The sequence below is a fragment of the Chionomys nivalis genome, chromosome 20 (genome assembly GCF_950005125.1).
Source record: "Chionomys nivalis chromosome 20, mChiNiv1.1, whole genome shotgun sequence".
Lineage (NCBI taxonomy): Eukaryota > Metazoa > Chordata > Mammalia > Rodentia > Cricetidae > Chionomys > Chionomys nivalis.
The window spans coordinates 12,294,578-12,314,300 of record NC_080105.1 but is presented as its reverse complement, the minus strand read 5'-3'; the positions used below and the strand labels follow the sequence as shown (position 1 = coordinate 12,314,300).

Sequence of the window (19,723 nt, the reverse complement as noted above, 5' to 3'; positions counted from 1 at the left end):
AAAGCAAAGTTTATAGGCAATCTCAGGAGTATCAGAAAGCTATCAAAATATCTCACAACATTCCCCCCTTTTGCCAAAATAAAAATGGAAGGTTTTTAACTCTAATACTACATACAATAAGAACAATCATCTGGTAAGAAATACATTCATAATGTCTAGTCCATTTGCATTTGGAAAATTCAGAGAAAATACTCCATTATCTAATCCTATCTGGGCAAGTCCAAGTGTACCTAATTCACTTTCTATCCTAACTTGTATTACCAACATAAAACTATAGTCTTAGACCTCAAAACATTTTCTTAGATAAACAATTTAAGCTTTTGTGTCTTTCAATCTTATACATTTTATACCTCTTTCATGAGTTTCTTTTTGAATTTTGTAACAAGGAAAACTGTAGCTATAACTGTCTAGTATTCAACTCCATCAGAGACCAGAGGAAGATATAATATTACCTGAGTAAACAGGAAGTGCAAAGCAAACAGCTTCCAAAACTACAGAAATGATAGGAACATTTCCTGTCTGGAAAATGACCCAAGGTTCCCCTGCAGTAGTGGGGTATCCATGTTCCACCTACAGGCCTAGAGGATCTGACAAACTTTTTTATGAAGCAGGAATTTTGAAGGACTTTCTTACCTTGTCTTGGTAAAGTTCAACAGTTACTTTTTCTGTGTCCCGCTTGTCCAATTTAGACAGCATACTGTCAGCACTCAAGGCAAAAGCAGTTTCTTGCCCAGACATTAACTTTTGCTATAAAGAAAGCAAATTCAGTATGGAGGATCTTTGATGCTCATCATCTTCTCAGAAGTGGATTGGAGATGCCAGGAGCAGATGTGTCATTGTCATAAAAGTCTTATATTATTAAAATGTTTTAAATGTCATATTCTGCAGCTCTCTTAACTATTTAAAGAGCATCTGTCTATTTAAAATATATCTCTGTTTTCCTTGACAACATACCTAGCATGGCCACAAATTTGTTTTTATAGATGACTAACTATTAATCTACATTTTAAAATTATTTTAAACAGTTTATAATAATAACCTTTAAAGATTATAACTTTACATTACATTTTAAAATGAACTGCATGGTACAATACCTTAAACGAGAATAGAAACATATATACAGTACAACAAAAATAACCTTAAATTTGTATCAATATACAAAAATCCATAGCAATGTAAAATGTTTAAGATTAGTAGTTGCTTTTTTAGTTTAAAATATATTTAAAAATCTTCCCTTTTATCCTATCATTTCTATATCCCCTTTTGTTTTCAGAACCAGATCCCTGAATCTAATTTCCTTTGCTTAGATTCCCCCCCCCCCCGATTATCACCAATAACAACTTGGCATCAACCCGCTAAATGATGATAAACATCTATGATCCACTGATAAACCAAGATCCAATCACCCCACCTTGTGGGAGTGTGGGCATCATGTTTTCTAGACTGTTTCCTGTTGTCTTGGGGTGATGGCATCTTTAAGGAATACTGAGAACATTGAGATAATGGTAAAGTCCTGGGAGAGCTAGCTGTATTTTTGTTGTTGTTTAGTCTTTGTGTGGTGGGAAAGTGTAGAGCTTATCTGAAGTCCTTGCTGGAGTAGTCTGTGAGGCTGAACTATCTCAGCTAGCAGCTTTGAAGATGTTCTGGATGCAGAATTTTAAGGAAACTCTAACTGAGGCATTCTGAGATCTGAGAGGCTGGATCACCTGGGCTACTTGTGTTTTATTGTTTTATTGGTGTTTGGCCTTTTTTCTGAAAACATGAAAACTTTTAAAGGTATATTAACACAAGTATGTAATGTGCAGTATGCACAAATCAATTAAAGGTGATTTTTCTATTTTATGTATGAGCAGGTAAAAGGCATCTGTCATACGTCCATTTGGACTTCATAACCAAACTGTCATGAGGACTCTGAAGTCAATTGGATTTTTCATGTCCATCCAGTTTTAGAACTTTTCCTATGTCGATCAGTATACACATCAGCTGTCCTTCAGTCTTTCCTGGCTTCCTCCCTCATGTCTACAGCCAAGATCCTCAGGAGGTCTCCCCTGGTCAAATCTGACCTCTACTAAATTTGAAGGAATCTGTAGCTTTTTGTTTTCTGTGGAAACAAAGGCATAACCTTTCCCCCAATACAACATATTTCTTGACTTCCATTCTGAAATCAAGTCATCTCTAAAGTATATGCTAGTTTAATTCAACACTTCCTCCCATAATCCAATGTCTCTCAGCAGCTGTCATTTGCTCATTAGCATTCAAAAACTTCAAAGTCAGCAAAACACCACACAGGATCCAGATGCCCTGTGTATTTCCCATCTTTATGTGTCTTTTTTTTTATTTTATTACTTACTTTTTCTTTAAAGACTTCATTTCATAATTTTTAAACTCTTTCTTTCTTTGATTATCTATACCCATTTTTTTTCTTTTGTTCTTTAGCATTTAAGTGTATTTTAAAACATTCTGTACCTATTTAGAAGTTCTTGGGGGAGGGGCTAAACCAGCTTTACTAAGCACCAGCAGCATTCTCTGACCACATGAGCCAAAGCTTTAACTGCTAGGCAGTAGCTAGCTCCTCTGGCAGCTGGTTCTGCCCTCCTTGGTTCCCTGAGAGCCTAGCATCATGCTATGGCATGGGTGGTAGCTTCACTGCGTTTACAGTCTCAGCTCTGGGAATCCACTGAGCTCATTTGCCAGAGTCCCTGCAGATAGTAGGCGACTGTTGTGAGAGCTCACAGAGAGGTCCATGCCACAATTGTGACTGTGTCGACTGCTGTGACTTCTCTGTTTGTGTGGTTGTGCCATGTGTTGGAGCATCAAATGTAGCATTTATCTAGTTATTCTTTATTAATAAAAACTCAGGAGTCAGATATTGGGTAAGACCTGAATAATCAGAGAAGTGGTGGAGAAGTGAGAAACGACCTGTGCTTCTATTCTTAACGAGTGCAGGCTATTTTCCTGGTAGAAATCTATCTTATTAAACTTAGGGATAAACTTGAATAAAAGAATTCTAAGCCGGGCGATGGTGGCACACGCCTTTAATCCCAGCACTCGGGAGGCAGAGGCAGGCGGATCTCTGTGAGTTCGAGACCAGCCTGGTCTACAGAGCTAGTTCCAGGACAGGCTCCAAAGCCACAGAGAAACCCTGTCTCGAAAAACAAAACAAAACAAAAAAAAAAAAAAAAAAGAATTCTAGCCAGGCATGGTAGCATATGCCTTTAATACCTGCAAAGGCAGACAGACCTCTCTGAATTCCAGGCCAGCCTGGGCTATGTAGAGAGATGCTGTAACAATAAACAAACCAACAAAATAAAATAAGTAAAAGCAATATACCATTCTCTTCTTCTGCAATCGGACCTCAGATTGCTTTTGTTCCTTTACAATGTGTGAAGATTACCGATTCCCAGAGGCAGCCCTGAAGTGTCATGAATTGAGAGCCGGGTGAAGATCATCGCTTTCAATCTTAGAGACATACAGAGGGCAAGCCAAAGTCTGTGAGGACGGTGCTCACATGACACAGGATACCTGACTTTGGAACTTGCCTTTGTACTCAAGAACTCCTATCTTTCATAGACATGTGTCTTAGGCTGGCAGTGGCCAAGACTCCTCAAAGGTACCCACTTCCCTTGACCCCTAATGGAGTCTGTAAAGAAACATCTACTTATGCTCAGGAAAGTGAATTATGTGCTTAAATGTGTAGAAAGAAACTGCTCTCTTGTGCGTGGCCCTCACCTTTGAGCCGGCCCTCACACCTGTGATATGCAAGGAGATTGCATTATGACCTGGGATTTACTGCAAAATCATTTTATTGTTTTCCGGTGTTTTAACTGATTAGATAGTGCTAAGATAGTGTGTAATGGGTGATGATTACAGAGGTCAGGAGGACTGTAGATACTTTGATTTGGGCTTCCTAAACCTTACCCTATTTTGGAAAGAAAAATCGTCCAGCTTTCCTTATCATTTTCCAGAAGAACGTCTTTCTTTTATAGTCATTGACTATACACATCTTCCCAGTCCTTTGAAGGGACTTAGAACTAAAGACTTACTCTGTCCCTAAGTTTGGGTGTAATAAGAAATTGTTTTCCACAACGCTGCTCTTCCTTCTGACAGGAGTTTAGCAAGTCCTTGTTTCTGGAGGGAGATTTGCAGTGACAGTGAAAAATACCTCTGCTTTCTTAGACAATCTAATATAGTGTCTTCAAAATTCTGTTGGGGGATCATCCTGGCAGAGAGTGGTTGTTTATTGCCTTCTTAGAGCCTGCAGTTCTTTTAGACAATTTATCCATGGAACCAGAGATGTCTAGAAAGGCAAAAGAGACAGTGAAAGCAAGCAGCCCATGTCTGAACTGAGAATCTCACTTGATCACTGAGGGGCAACTGTTGCCGATGTGTCACAAGAGAGAATATAGAACAATGACTGACAGCTTGGATGTCCACACTTTGTGCTGCTGCGACCACAAAATACCCAAAAGAACAACCGAGCCGAGGCAGTATTTATTCCTCATCTTAGAGCGTTCTAGTCTGTTGGTGTGGGCTCTGTGCACATGGGCAGAATATCCCGATAAAAGGAGCACATGGTATCTCATGGTAGATAGGAAAGAGAGGAAGATAATAAGCGAACGAGCAGTATAAGACATAGCCCCCAGGGACATCCCTCTAGTTACTTCTTCCAGCTAGGCTCTGTCTCCTAAAGTTTTACAGTTTTCCAAAATGGTACCAACATCCAGGAACCAAGCATTTGAGACATGAACTGGGGTGTGTATGGGGAGAGGATATCATATTTCAACTATGGTGGATGTTTGTGGTAGACATGAACCAGCAACCTTTTTGAGAGGCACAGCAATAGAGCTGGAAATCTCTGGGAGAGATGCCCTGGGTTTCTTTCCTTTGGGATGTCATTTCTATCAGTATCTTCCTACCCTTGGTACTTCATACAAGCTCTCTTGCTGGCCTTTATGGTACAGGACCACTGTTCATCTTCCTGAACAGTGATGGGCAAAGAGCAGGTAGGTAAAATGTTGGTGGGTTGAACTTGGCTTATTGGGAGTGGGGGCTTTTCAAATTTCTCCTCTCATTAAAGATCTATTTACAGAATCTTTTTTAGCATTGCGATCTGGATGACTGGAGCTTACTTAATGAACTAAATATTCACTAACCATTAGAAGGACTGCGTGAACCCAGTTCCTTTTCACGAGGCAGGCTGCTGTTTGTTTCCTTAAAAATCAGAACTTGAACATCAGCAGCAAGGTAAGGGTGGAACAAGGGAAGCCAGGAGCTTCTGTCTGTAGCAAAGTAGGGTGAACATGAAAAGAACGTTGTTCCTCCCTCCCAAATCAGAACCTACAGGGTAATTCAGCCAGCTGTGCACTTGGCTATTCTCTGTATGTTTACAATGCTGTCTATTCATTCCAAGAATTACCATAGAAATAAGAAGGGAACTTTGGAGTATGAGTCAAACCTTATGAACTGGGAAATGAGAGTGGGAATTCAGGAGACATCTTAATTACACCTCTAAAGAAAGCGCCATATATGTGTGCATGTGGAGCTTAGTCCTTTAAATAAACAAATATATATATATATAATATATACATAATATATATTCAAATTTCTTCATATATGTATGGAGATATAAGTCAATTACACTCTAGCCTTTCAAAGCCCAATGGATACATTTTGGTAGAATTCAGAAAACCTGTTACTGGTATCAGGCATTCAGTAGACCAGAGTATCTTCTGGTTCTGTCTGGGCCTCCTAGACCAGGTTGTTTCAACTAAAGCTGGATAAGTTTTTGTTTTTACAGGGTCAGACTGTTGTGTGCATGTTCCGTAGCATCACCGGCCTGTACCCTGTGAATAGAAGTGTCACCCACACCCATGACAACTGTGTTAGTTACTTCTTACATCACTGCTAACACAACGCCTGACAGTAATAAGAGAAAGGAGATTTATTTGGTTCCATGGCAGAGCGACACTGGCATGTGAGGAAGGCCATCACCTCCCATCACAACACACCAGGAAACACTGGCATGGGGAATATGGCGGTGCGTGCACTAGTCACAGCATATTGATCAGGAAGTGCAGAAAAGAGAACTCTGGCCCCCAGCTAGCTTTCTTTTCTCCTTCTTTCCACCTCACCTCCTGGCCAATGGGATAGCATTACCCACATTCAGGGTGGGTCTTCCCCCTCCGGTTCTTCCTCCACCCAAGCCACCTTAGTGTCCCAACAGATGTGCTCTACTCTCCGTGTGATTCTGTTTGAGAATGACTGTTTCAGACCAAGGCAGGTCACTTCCCAGACCAGAGTTCTCACTGATGATAAGCAGACAGTGGTGGCCCTTCAAGAGCATCCGAAGTTCACTTCGGATCTGAAAGAGTCCAGCCCACCCTCAAGATAACGTGCCAGCCCTTCATAAGTGGCAGACAGCTTGTGCCAATCTAATGGGTCTCTAGGTGAAGCTGTTCTCTTACGAGCTGTCCCAGTTTGCCCCTCTGTTGCTATAATTAAAACACTGACCCAAAGCAACTTGGGGAAGAAAGAGTCTATTTCATCTTGTAACTCCCAAATCACAAGACATCATTGACGGTGGAAATCTAGAGGCAGAAACCAAAGAGGAAGGTGCTTACTGGCTCGCTCAGTTTGGTTTCTTGTTATAACTCAGGACTACTGCTAGCACCACTCGTGAAGGCCTGGGCCCAGGCCCTCCCATATCAGTCATTACTCAAGCCCCTCCCATATCAGTCATTACTCAAGCCCCTCCCATACCCATGATTACTCAAGCCCCTCCTATATCAGTCATTACTCAAGCCCCTCCCATATCAGTCATTACTCAAGCCCCTCCCATATCAGTCATTACTCAAGCCCCTCCCATATCAGTCATTACTCAAGCCCCTCCCATATCAGTCATTACTCAAGCCCCTCCCATATCAGTCTTTACTCAAGCCCCTCTCATAGCCATCATTACTCAAGCCCCTCCCATAGCCATCATTACTCAAGCCCCTCCCATAGCAATCATTACTCAAGTCCCTCCCATAGCAATCATTACTCAAAAAAATGACCCACAGACCCATGTAATGGAGGAAATTCTTCAATTGAGGTGTTCTTCCAATGTGACCCTAGCTTGTGTCAAAACTATTTGCTCTGTGTTTGTCCAGTTACCAAATACCAAGGTTTTTGTTCGTTTGTTTGTTTTACTGATTCCCAAGGACCTCAAAGTACACACGGAATAGCCTTGCCTTTCCCCAAACTCTCCTCGTAGAGTGAGGGGCAACAGAAGCGTGGATTATAGGGACGTCACTGAAATGACTTTTTCCCTTCCCACAGGGATTCTCACTCTGAAGAAAGCAAACGAACTTCTGAGCAGCACGGGCACGCCAGGCAGTTTTCTCATCCGAGTCAGTGAGAAGATCAAGGGCTATGCCCTGTCCTATCTGTCGGAGGAGGGCTGCAAACACTTCCTCATAGATGCGTCCGCTGACTCCTACAGCTTCCTGGGTGTGGACCAGCTGCAGCACGCCACCCTGGCAGATTTGGTGGAATACCACAAGGTGAAGCCACTTATATACTTATATATAAAACAAAGGCATGAAAGGCATGGCTAGGGATACAGTTCAAGAGCAAGCAACGGGAGGGAGGGCACATAATTCCCCCAATAATGAGGAATCTTAATTCTATGTTCTTTATCATATCCTCCTGACATACTTAGAGCTGTCTCACTGGAGCTGAGGCTACTGGGGATACACGTATTCCTCACATCTGTGGATGGTCCTATGCTGGAACTTGGGCTCTAGCAGGAAAGGGAAGCTGGCAGAGGAAACTCGCCTTTAAGACTGTCATAAGCCAATCTAGGTTTGCATGAATCCAGAGTAGAAGAGTGACATCCCCTTAGGAGGTAACAAGGGCATCTACCACACAGCTGCCACATGACCCTGTGCTTTGATTGACAGGAAGAGCCCATAACCTCTCTGGGGAAGGAACTCCTGATGTACCCCTGTGGTCAACAAGACAAGCTACCCGACTACCTTGAGCTCTTTGAGTGACAGCTCTCATCCGGATCGGCCTCCAGCCAGTTTGTCCTCTGGACAGAAACCTCCGAGGTGAACTTCGCATGTAATGCCAAAACCATTCTGTGACAGAGCCAACAGTGAACGATGTCTGTGGGGTCTTACCTGAAACCTCTGTTCTGCATAAATGCTGGAAATCTATTCAAGGGACTCTGACCTCCCCCTCATCCTCATTCTGGAAGGAAAAGGGAGAACTGTACCCATTTCAACAACATCCTAATCTGAAGGATGGGACCTTGAAGGACAGGACTGTGATGATGTATAAAAGATAAATAACAGGGTAAACTGAAATCTTTTTAGAAATTAAGGTGTTACTCAAAAAAAATCAAAACAATAGCAACAACAGAAAATGAGCAAGCTATTTTGTGAACTACAGGCTTCCTTTTGGTGTTTAGTCAAAGGTCTCAGTCTTCTGCTTATAGCTTGGCTTTAAAATGCCGGATAAAAAATGTTCCCACTCAGGGCTGAGATTCTCCTCAAAAGACAACCTTTTCTGTGTGTTGTTGGAACCAGGATTTAGCAGACAGAAAAGCAAGTCCCAACTGTGAATTGAAGGAGAAGTTTTAACACCTGGGATGAACAAGAGACTTACATGTACAACAAATAAACAAACAACAAACAAAAATGAATCAATCAACCAAACAAATGAAAAAGAAAAACACACAGTAATAGTAGGGAACTGGGGCATCTTACAGCTTGCTCATCATTGCTCTGCCTCCCTCAGCTCTATCTGTGAGCAGATACTAAAGATGATGTGCATGGCCACGTAAGGACTCCTGTGGTCATGGTACAAAGAAAAGAACAGAGTGAGTGGTTTGAATACCACCTATTGAGAATTGAGTCGTGACCTACACCAAAAGTATGTGAGTCCTGACCTCCCTGTACACGGGTGTGACCTGATGTAGAAACAGGGTCTCTGCAGACTAGATAAGTAGGGTAGGCCCTGACCCTCATGACTGACGTCTACACAAGGAATAGAGGTTTAGAAAATGACACATGGAAAGATGAAGGCTAAGGGACCATAGACACAGATAATGAGTGACACAGAGATCAGGGGATGCCAGTAATTGTGGAAGATGACAGGACCCAGGGCTCCATTCTCCCTGAAACTCTAGAAGAAACACGGCCTTGTTTAGACTTGTTTGCACCACTGTTTCAGCATTCTAGGCTTTAGAATTGTGAGGTAATAACCGTCGAAGTCACTGAAGAGCTGGTGGCTTTACAACACTCTCAGAAACCTAGTGTGAGAGCTTACGTAGCCCAGGCCCTACACGCGTTCCATGGCCTTGTTCCTTGTCACAGCCTGCACCGTCACTGTGAAATAAAACTTGGGTATGGGAGGAACATTCCAAGCAATGCTGTCCAGCCCTGGGGCACAGATTTATTCAGCCAGAAACCCCCTGCCCTGCATCATCCTGAAATCAAGTCCCCAGTCATTCTCAGCTCAGATGGATGAGATGGGGCCAACCTCTGGATGGTGACCAAGGAGGCTGCGAGGCATTCAGTGCCACTTTTCCCGGAGGAAGGAACTTTGCTAAGTCCTCCTGTGCCCGCTTTCTTTTGCTCGCCTCTTACCCGAAGTAGAAGGGCGCTGCAGGCGTCCCTTGTATGCGCCTTTCGGATACACAACGTACCAACGTCGAGGCTGGCAGGCACCAGCGAGGAAACTGAAATTCAGATCATTGTCAGCTGTTTCTTGAAATAGTTCATGTGGTATATATATTATTAAATTTTTGTAAGATTTTAACTTTGTTTCCAAGACTCAACGGTCACGGCATTACTTTGTTCTCTTCTCATTTCTCCCCACTGTTTTCCTGGTTATCTTGAATGGGCCTTTTACCTATCTGTATTAGTCACTTTTCTCATTGCAGTGACAAAAACACCTAATTAAAGCAACTTAAGGCCAGGCGGTGGTGGCGCACGCCTTTAATCCCAGCACTTTGGAGGCAGAGGCAGGCAAATCTCTGTGAGTTCGAGACCAGCCTGGTCTACAAGAGCTAGTTCCAGGACAGATTCCAAAACCACAGAGAAACCATGTCTCAAAAAACCAAAAAAATAAAATAAAATAAAATAAAGCAACTTAAGGAAAAAAGGGTTGATTTCGGCTCCTAGTGGGAGGGTGCAGTCCATCGTCACTGGTCACACAGGACCTAGGAAGTAGAGCGAGATGTATGGGGCCCGCTCAGCTGTTTCTAGTCAGCCTGGGATTCCCACCGGTGGGATGGTGCCGAAATACTTCTGTAGGCAATAATCCTGGCTTGTCCAAATATGTCTGTGTTAAGTGACCAAAAGAAGATTAAGAAAGAACACAACCCACTTAAGGTAATGTAATAGCAGGAGGAGTAGACATGAGTTCTATACTTTTTTATCTTATTGGTTATTGACACAGAGGAATAAACTGTCTAGTGTCTGGTGAGACAATGGCCAGGAAGAATATTGAAATTCTGAGGGCAGGAAAATGGTTTACACAATCGGAAATTTCAGCCAGGTGGGCTGAGGAAGCCGGAATAGATATGGTCTGAAGTGGAATCCAGCCCTGGCTCTGGTCTCCTCTTTCTGTGGCGTCAACAAGCCTAGATTCTTGCCCTTTCTGCTCAAGGTTTCTTGGTCTGGGGTGTGGCCTTTAGACTGTTGTACAGGTTTCCAATCCTTGGGGTAGAGCCAAGTGCCTGCCCCTGCCCATGTTGGCTTTCCTTTCTAATAGTACTATTCTAGAAGCTCCCTACTGTAGTCATATCAAATCTTCTGGCCTTTAGATTGTCATGGCAAGCCAGGTCAAGACACATCAGCTCAAACATTACCTACGCTAAGAAAGAACACAGGAGGATGCTTATATGTTTTTCTTTGGGTTCACCTTCTTATTTAGCTTCTCTAGAATCACAAATTATAGTCTCAATGTCCTTTATTTATGGCTAGAAACCAAATATGAGTGAGTACATCCCATGTTCCTCTTTTTGGGTCTGGCTTAACTCACTCAGGATAGTGTTTTCTATTTCTGCCCATTTGTATACAAAATTCAAGAAGTCATTGTTTTTTACTGCTGAGTAGTGCACGTAATGGCTTTGTGGGAGCCCAGGTAGTTTGGATGCTCACCTTAATAGACCTGGATGGAGGGGGGTGGTCCTTGGACCTCCCACAGGGCAGGGAAACCTGCTTGCTCTTTGGGCTGAGGAGGGAGGAAGACTTGATTGGGGGAGGGGGGAATGGGAGGTGGTGGCGGGGAAGAGGCAGAAATCTTTAATAATTAAATAAATTAATAAAAAAAAAAGAAAGAACACAGGAACACTTAAGACCAAAAGGAACCAAAGAGGCAGACCATGAACCCATGAACGTGTCCTCCGAAATATCTCAAGGCATCTATAGCCAGAATTGTCTGTTTGAGCCAAGACTTTGCCATTAGTTATTCTTTGGGGGATTAGCATTGTCTTAGTCTCCTCTCTACTGCTGTGGTGAGCGCCATGACAGAAAGCAGCAGGGGTGGGGGAGAAGAAGGTTGTCCTTGGCTTGGAGCGAGATGAATGATGGTGTCATCATCCCAAGCGTAGAAGGCAGTCAAGGCAGGAACTGCAGCAGAGGCACTGAGCAATGCTGCTTAGTGACTTGTTCTCAGGATTGCGTTCGGCTACCTCCCAGGACCACCCTTCCAGACCTGGCGTGAAACACGGTGAGTTGTGCCCTCCACATCAATCACTATTCAAGAAAATACCCCATAGACTTATCTACAGGCTAAACAAATGTAAGCACCTTCTTAATTAAGGTATATTTGTGGCCCTTGTGTGAGCATGGTTTGGGGCTTCCCTTATTTTGAATACAGAATATTCAGAAATATTTACAGAAGTGCAGCTATGTATCCGCGGGACTTCTTTTCTTCAGTTGAGAACATAACGATGATTGTGGGGCTGGCCTGAAGCTAAGAAGGGCTCAAAGCATGCCTGAAACCCTGGATTTTCTCCTCCTGAGAGCGGAAGGAGGTTGGCTGCTCCTCTGCTTTGCCTGGGTACCCACAGACCCCAGCAGATAGGCTTCCCCAGACCGGGAAGATGCCATGGTACATGTATCAGCTCATAAGCTCAGGCATCTCCGAGGCTCGGAGGACTGGCTGCTGCTTATCTGACCACTGAATCGGCCTGGACTGGACTTCCTTTCTTTTTGATGTGACCTTATAAGGTTCCTTCCCCAGGCCCTGCTTCTCCCACACATGCAAATGAAGCATCCTCATGTTCTTGCCTTAACCAATAACATATCACCACATGGATCCAAGCGGTCAATTTTTCTGGAATATAACTATCCCCTGTCCCCACCTAATAAACAAGCTGTCTTCAACACAATCTCATGGGTGTTTTTTCCCATCACACTCACAGATGCTCAGAATCCTCCTTCAGCTCCAGCTCTGCTTAGCCCTGCTCTCTCCCTCCCCACCCCAGGGTTGCTTAGTGCACAATAGTCCGACCATACCAGGATGAAGTGGGACTCAAGACAGGCATTGCATTTTTCAGGGCGCATGACATTTGTTTTTCTTAGAATGCAGCTTCTTTCTTCTGATTATAGCTTTTCCACAATTATATCTTTAACATTTTTGCTTCAATTGTGCTTTCCTGTCCTTCAGGAATATAGATAAAGCCTTAGTTTTCTCTTCCTTGCTTTTAATTTTTACAATTTTCCTATTGTGTTTTTCCTTCCTTTCTATTGTTTATAAAGAGACCTATTCTTGGACCCTATGGAAGGAGAAACTGGATTTCCTGCCATGTTAATTCTATGCTCTACTGTGCCCACTCCGCAGTAACTCTGCCATGTTGATTCTGTCTCTACCGTGCCCACTCCGCAGTAACTCTGCCATGATAATTCTGTGCTCTGCTGTTGTTGGCGCTACAGTTACACTTCAGGTTTGTCTGTAGGGTGGTGAGTAACGTGTCTCTTTATACAGAGGTTTACCTATATTGCTCCAGATTGAAAACTATCAAAGGGCATAAGTGATGAAAATTTTCTCCCTTTATTGTATAATAAAAACATAATATTAGACAATGAAGTGGTTTGACGTAGCAGAAAGCAAGCCCAGCAGGTTTGGGTTTGTGTCCTGCCTATATCACCAATTAGCCATGTGGAATGAAAAGATTTGCTGAACCTGCATGAGTTTCAGCTTTTAAAATGAGTTCCTGAAGTCACCTGGGTCCTGAAGACTAGAAAGAGATGTGTTGCGTGCACAGCTTAGCAAAAGCTCTTCCTGTAACCACTCTCTGTGAGTGTTCCTTTGTTAACCCAGCTTACATAGCTAAGGAGCCATGCATGCTAATGGCCACTTTCCTGGCACTGGGGAACTATTTTAAGGGGACCAGGCAAAGTTTTAAAATATATAACAATCTGTACAGAATACTACCTAGATGACCTAAAGCAAAGTGGACCCGTTAGCTTGGGATTTGCGGTGGCAAGGGAGGGGAGGGCTATTTTCCAGTGATTTTGAACAACCCCAAGGTTCGTAGTCGCCATGTTTTGTCGCCAAATTGGTGGTTGCCGAATAGAGTCCGTGGCCTAGACATTCCTAACCACAGCTTCCAAGTTAGCACCTTTTTGAGGAGAAGACATGAATTTGGAATGTACCCTGCCTGCCTCCCTGTGAGGTCAGGTGATGTGAAGACTGTAACTTATACTAATGGCATAGAGTAAGTCCTTGAGATGTCCGTCCGAGTCAGTCGTGTGCTTTCCTCAGTGAAGAGATGCTCCATTTTATAGACTTCCCAGCAAGTCAAAATCCTAGTAACATCCCCACCCAGCCCTGAATCACGACAACCAAAGAAAAATGACTTCTTCTCCACAGGGTGGCTTTCTCACTTCCCACCCAGACCACGCTGGCTGGCTATCCCTGGCGGCCCCCAAACTGTGATGTCATCTTTATATGGCTCAACTTTATGACAGTAGTCACAGGGAAAATAAAGAGAAATTTTTTTTAAAAATTCCTCATGTTTGGTTTAAATTTAATTTGGGTGATATTCTATTTTTTTGTCTTTTCTTTATTTTAAATATTTAAATGCATTTAAAATGGCTTTAAGACCTCAGTAGACAATGATGCTTATTGTAGGTTTTCAGCGTGGGTTGAAGGCTGAGATTGGTGGTAGATCTGTAAGTTACAAGGGCTAAGATCTGCGGTGGAGGGAGCTACTAGAAGCACTGCACACATCCCATTTCTGCCTAACGTGGATCTGCAGAGTAAGGAATAAGTTCAGCTCTCCTAACCACCCACACCAGATTCATAGGCATTTGGTTATTGCTAGCAGAGCAGGCCCTGCCCCATTCTGGCCCTTGATAAAAGTGGTGGAAACTGGAGGCAGGAGCATGGCCTGGCTTCGCTCTCCAGTGGTGTCCTACCCTCCTAGGCTGTGATATTTACTATGGTCTCCCTATTGTCTGCCCCATGGACTCTGTCCTCTTTCCTACTAGAACTGCCAACAGTCAAGCCCCAGGGGATGCTGGGATGGGCTTCTGCAGAGGGCACCTTCAAAGTCTGAGTAGAGCCATTTTAAACGGTATCTCTGTGGCCAGGAAATAACATATTCTGTGTGTTGGGGGAAAAAACCCAAATCCCCCAAACAAACTGGCACAGACCCCACCACTTTTTGGCAGCAACAACAAAGCCTGAGTCTCGCCAGGAGAAACGGGCTTTGAATGATAATACATAGCTAGTCAGAATGTAATCACAGGAGGCTCAAGCATCAAGGGGCACGGGAGCAAAGCATCCACCCCCTCCTAAGAAACCGCCCAAGGTCATTATCTCATTGCAGCTCCCAGGAACAGCCTCTCTTTAAACTGGAGCATCTCCCCACCTGACCTTCCACTTTGGGATCCTGCTGAAGAGATTCCCACTCCAACAGAGTTCCCACCTAGCTCCTCTGTGCAGCTGCGGGGGGGGGGGGGGGGGAGGATGCAGGTGGCTGGGTTGTCTGCTGTGTCTACACATTTCTCTCCTCTGTGTTTCTTACGTGGGGCTAGAGAAGAGAAACAGAGGGAACAAAACACAAGTGGACTGAGGTCTGGACTTGCCTGACTCAACCTTCTTTCCCTTGGGCTTACACACACACACACACACACACACACACACACACACTGGGCAGCCTACGATTGGAGAGATCCAGCCCAAGGACATGAGGTATGTCACTTGGAATCATTACTTGTTGACAAATATTCAGCAAAAGGCTCCGTTGGTGTGTTGGCTAGAGGTTGGGAGGGGCCTGGTCTGTAGCCTTAACTGGCAATTCCTATTCAAGATTCAATCTGCCACCATCAAAGAAGGATTTGAGAGGAGCGGCTGACAGCTCTCACACAGCAGCATCGGCGGTGGCACTTGGTTGGGACCCCAGGTATATTAGAAGGTAACTGGACTGGTTGCTAGGAACCCTACAGGTACATGGAATAGAGTATTCACTTCGTGAAGTTAGAAGAGGCCTTTCACCAGCCGGGCATCTGGCAGTGGCTTTTCTTTGCAGAAGTAGTGTGCCTGAGTTCTTCACCCACTTGCATTTCTGTTTTCCTTTGATGCGTAAGTTTAAATTTCAGCCCCTGTTTAGGTTTAGTGAGGCCTCCCCAACCTTCATTTCCACAAACTTGGGATTAGATCTCCCTGCAGGTGGACAGGAAGCAAAGAGAGTTGTTAGGAAGATTCCAGAAGACCAAGACTACATCTTCCTCCCCAGTCCTCACCTCCTGGCTTTCTGCCACCATCACATTATGAGTGGCATAGAAGTATGACTACCTGGGGCTGGAGAGATGGCTCAGAGGTTAAGAGCATTGCCTGCTCTTCCAAAGGTCCCGAGTTCAATTTCCAGTAACCACATGGTGGCTCACAACCATCTGTAATGGGGTCTGGTGCCCTCTTCTGGCCTGCAGGCATACACACAGACAGAATATTGTATACATAATTAATTAAAAAAAAAAAAAGAGTATGACTACCTGGGGGGACGAATCCATTAACAAAGTCGGGGACCCCAAGATCCCATCCACTGGTGGCCATATCTGTAACAGATGAGCTTTCTGGAGACATTTCTAACGGAAACTGCAGCTAAGCTCAGCTTTAAGAGGGAGAAAATCGTTTCCTGTTCCCCCAGTGACGTCTTATCTTAGACGCTTTTCATTAGGGGTCCTCAACATGTATGCACGCAGTGAGTGTCTTTCATTGTTTTCAATTGCCCTCCATTTTGTTTTTTGAGAGAAAGTCTCTCACTGAACCTGGTGCATGCTGTCTCAGTCAGACTGGCTAGACACAGACCCCCCAGTATACTCCCCGCTTTGCTTTCCATCTGCCTAGTGTTGGGGCGAGAGGGAATCTCAGCTCACTTTACCCCCTGAGACTTTTTCCTAGTCCTCTTACCAATTGTTAAAATCCATCCTTAGCCAAGTGTGTTTGTAACAACTGTGAGCCAGGCACTTGAGAGTCTGAGGCAGGAGGAAAAGGGTCAGCCCATCCTGGGCTACAAGATGAGAACTTGTCTCAAGAAGCAAAAGTCTTGTTCGGTGTCATGGCCGTCTGTAAGGTACACATACAGTGTGAACAAGTTCAAATGCTGGTTGCCATTCAGGGACTGCAACACCAGGAAACAGCTGCATATGTGACAGCTGCCTCTGCTCTTGTGGGATCTCAATCCCCCGCCTCTCTGAGAGTATCAGCAAGAGTTGGTCACAGGTCTATAGGAACCTCTGCTGGGAAACAACAGCCACATGTCCTGAAGGCTCTAAAATTACAAGAGTATGTGAAAATTGTAAAGCAGCATGGAAAGAGGTTTCAGAAACCATCGTCAACTCCATCTGACTAAACATTAGCGTGAACGAAATGTCAACATTAGCGTGAACGAAATGTCAACATTTTCCTTCTACGCTAGCTGTTCTCAGCCAGGGGCCATGCTCCATTCTCTGAGTATTTGACAATGATTGGAGGCAGGCTGGTTGTCAAGTACATTTAGTGTGTAGTGGGACTGTAGGGAAGTTGCACAGGACAGTTCCCTCCCCCACTGAGAGATCAAGCCCCAAATGTCACAGTGCTAACAACACTGGGAAGCCTGGTCTATGCATAAAAAAATTTCCCCAAACTCAAAACACTTCTTTCTTATTCCAGGAAGAAATCAAATTCACAAATTTTATTAGCTGTGCAATACCACCTTTCATTCATGTCTCATGTTTTAATTAAATTTTATAAACTACCAGTACAAATCAATACAATGCTTTCAATGTTTTTTTAAGCACACAGCTTGAGTGTTCTTGAAGCATTTAAACAATGAATTCACTGTGAGCAAACAGAAGGCACGGAGACAGAGGAGGTAATTAGCTCATGCATCTGGTGCTGGCTAATAAATAAATAATTTGCACATGGATGTAGAAACCACTCAATGGTAACCATATTTATTTTTTAAAAAAGATTTTGAAGATGTAAGAAAATGCAAGCTTCAGAAGCTTCTTGGCAATCAAGTGCCACTGCTTATTTTAAAAATAAATTGCTTCCACATAGTCAGGAAGGAGTGAAAATGTAGCAAAATCCTCCATCTCGCTGGAATGATGGACTGGTCTTTCACAAAATATGTGTCTATTTTTCCTGCATTTTCTTCTTCTGGAAGCCAGAGACCAGGAAGAGCACCCTGCTTTGAAAAGCGATTGTTTGGTTCATAACTTTGGTTTATTCAAACAGGTAAGGAAGTGGTCCCCGTTTCTCCAGAGGAGAAAGTATGTTCTCCATCAAAGAGACCAAGGCCGTAGCGTCCCTTCTCTGTGAAGATGAAAGCGTCTTCCTTTCTCCAGTGTTTGCTCCTCTTCGGATAGTCTTGGACAGCTTCTATATTTCTCTCTGCGGCCCACTCGCAGCCTTAGCTTCGAGTTTGGCAAGTCTCAGATTTGCTCTCAGATGTGCAACTGGGGTTCTCCTCACACACCTCCATAGGTGCCTGTCGTCACACAGCACCATAGGCCCCTCTAGTCACACATGTCCATAGGCGCCTCTCATCACACACCTCTCTCTACAGGTACCTCTCATCACACACCTCTATAGGTACCTCTCATCACACACCTCTATAGGTACCTCCTCATCATACACCTCTATAGGTACCTCTCATCACACACCTCTCTCTATAGGTACCTCTCATCGCACACCTCTATAGGTACCTCTCTTCATACACCTCTATAGGTACCTCCCTTCACACACCTCTATAGGTGCCTCACATCACACACCGCTATAGGTACCTCTCTTCACACACCCCTATAGGTACCTCTCTTCACACACCTCTATGGGTACTCTCTTCACACACCCCTATAGGTACCTCTCTTCACACACCTTTATGGGTACCTCTCTTCACACACCCTTATAGGTACCTCTCTTTACACACCTCTATAGGTACCTCTCTTCACACACCCCTATAGGTACCTTCTTGCCAGATGTGCTGGTGCATAGCCATAATTTCAGCACTTGGGCTGCTAAGGGAAGAGGATCATTATTTCAAAGTTAGCTCAGGGTCTATGTCAAGACTCTCTCCAATAAACAAACCAAGAAAATCAACAAAAAATAAAAACAAATCTTAAAATCATCAAAGTGTATATACTACAATGTGCTCCTACTAAGTCTTGCAAATAGGTAATTAAATAAGAATAATACAAGGAAAGTGCATTTTTAGAATAGTAACTAAATGATAACTGAAAAGAGAGAGTTTTTTTTTTTTGTTGTTTTTTTTTTTTTTTTGGCTAATATTGGGAGGATGACAGTATTGACAGTTTGTTCCCAGGTCCCTTTGATTTTGCTCCCTGTCCCCTGGAGGGTGCTCATGCTCGATCTCCATGCCTTGCCGGTCCTCTGCTCCTTCTGAGATGTTGTTAGTCCTGGACACCAGAGCCCTCTGAATTAACCATTCCTAAGAAGAGAAGCCAGTACGCTAGCATCTCTTCTAGTGAACTTTTTCAAATCTTGTCTGAGGTTGTGAATATTTCAGTGTGCAGGGACAGAGAGATCATTCTGCTGTAAATGCAGTCACTGTCACCATACTCCGAGCCTACAGAAACCGGAGACTCGCTCCTTTCATCTCTAAGTCATCAGCCAGATTCTTTGTCGCCCTGTGTGGAAGTTTATACCTTATTGCATCCAGTTTTTCAGCAACTGCCTAAGGCAAACAACTTAAATGTCTCCACTAATCTGTGCCTGGGAGGTCATGTCTTTTTGCTGCCCGCTTTGTGCTTCTGTTTGCGAAGGTGAGCCTCTATTTCATGCCGGAAGACAAGCATCCCCAGCTGCCCGTGGGAAGCCTCATTCATGGCCTTTGACTGCATGCACATCTTGTACTGCTCGGGGGTCAGTTCATCCATGCAGCGCTTCTCATGCCAAAGGTGGAATAGGCCGCGTACAGGTGTGCGTACCACGATGAGGTTGCTGTGGAGATACTTCCGGTACAGGTGCACATCTTCACCACCCCAGCCTTTGATGTCCAGGTCAAATCCACCTGTGGGAACAGAACATGCCGTTGAATTGTGCTTCACCCACTCAGCCCCCAAGGACTTTTCCCCAAGAGGCACAGTGGGGGTGGGCAGGGAGACACCTTGATTGGTGGAGTACTTGGTTTGTAAGCACGAGGAACTGAGTTTGGTCCCCCAAAATACAGCTTAAAACATTTTAAAACCCAAGAGTGGGCACTTGGCATGGTGGCACACAC

At 44.0% G+C, this 19,723-nt stretch overlaps 2 protein-coding genes across 5 annotated transcripts in view; one reads left to right on the top strand and one right to left on the bottom strand.

Annotated features, from left to right (window-relative positions):
* Positions 1-9,793, top strand: part of Sh2d4a (SH2 domain containing 4A) — a 67,803-nt gene extending 58,010 nt beyond the window's left edge. Inside the window, exons 8-9 of the mRNA XM_057752482.1 lie at positions 7,318-7,541; positions 7,941-9,793. Of these exons, the coding sequence (XP_057608465.1) occupies positions 7,318-7,541; positions 7,941-8,033 (317 nt within the window). The 3' untranslated portion in view covers positions 8,034-9,793. The remainder of the gene's footprint in view (positions 1-7,317; positions 7,542-7,940) is intronic.
* A 7,363-nt stretch (positions 9,794-17,156) lies between these two features.
* Positions 17,157-19,723, bottom strand: part of Csgalnact1 (chondroitin sulfate N-acetylgalactosaminyltransferase 1) — a 322,039-nt gene continuing 319,472 nt past the window's right edge. For all 4 annotated transcript variants that reach the window (XM_057752646.1, XM_057752651.1, XM_057752647.1 and 1 more), the window contains one exon: positions 17,157-19,513. In XM_057752646.1, the coding sequence (XP_057608629.1) occupies positions 19,224-19,513 (290 nt within the window). In that variant the 3' untranslated portion in view covers positions 17,157-19,223. The remainder of the gene's footprint in view (positions 19,514-19,723) is intronic.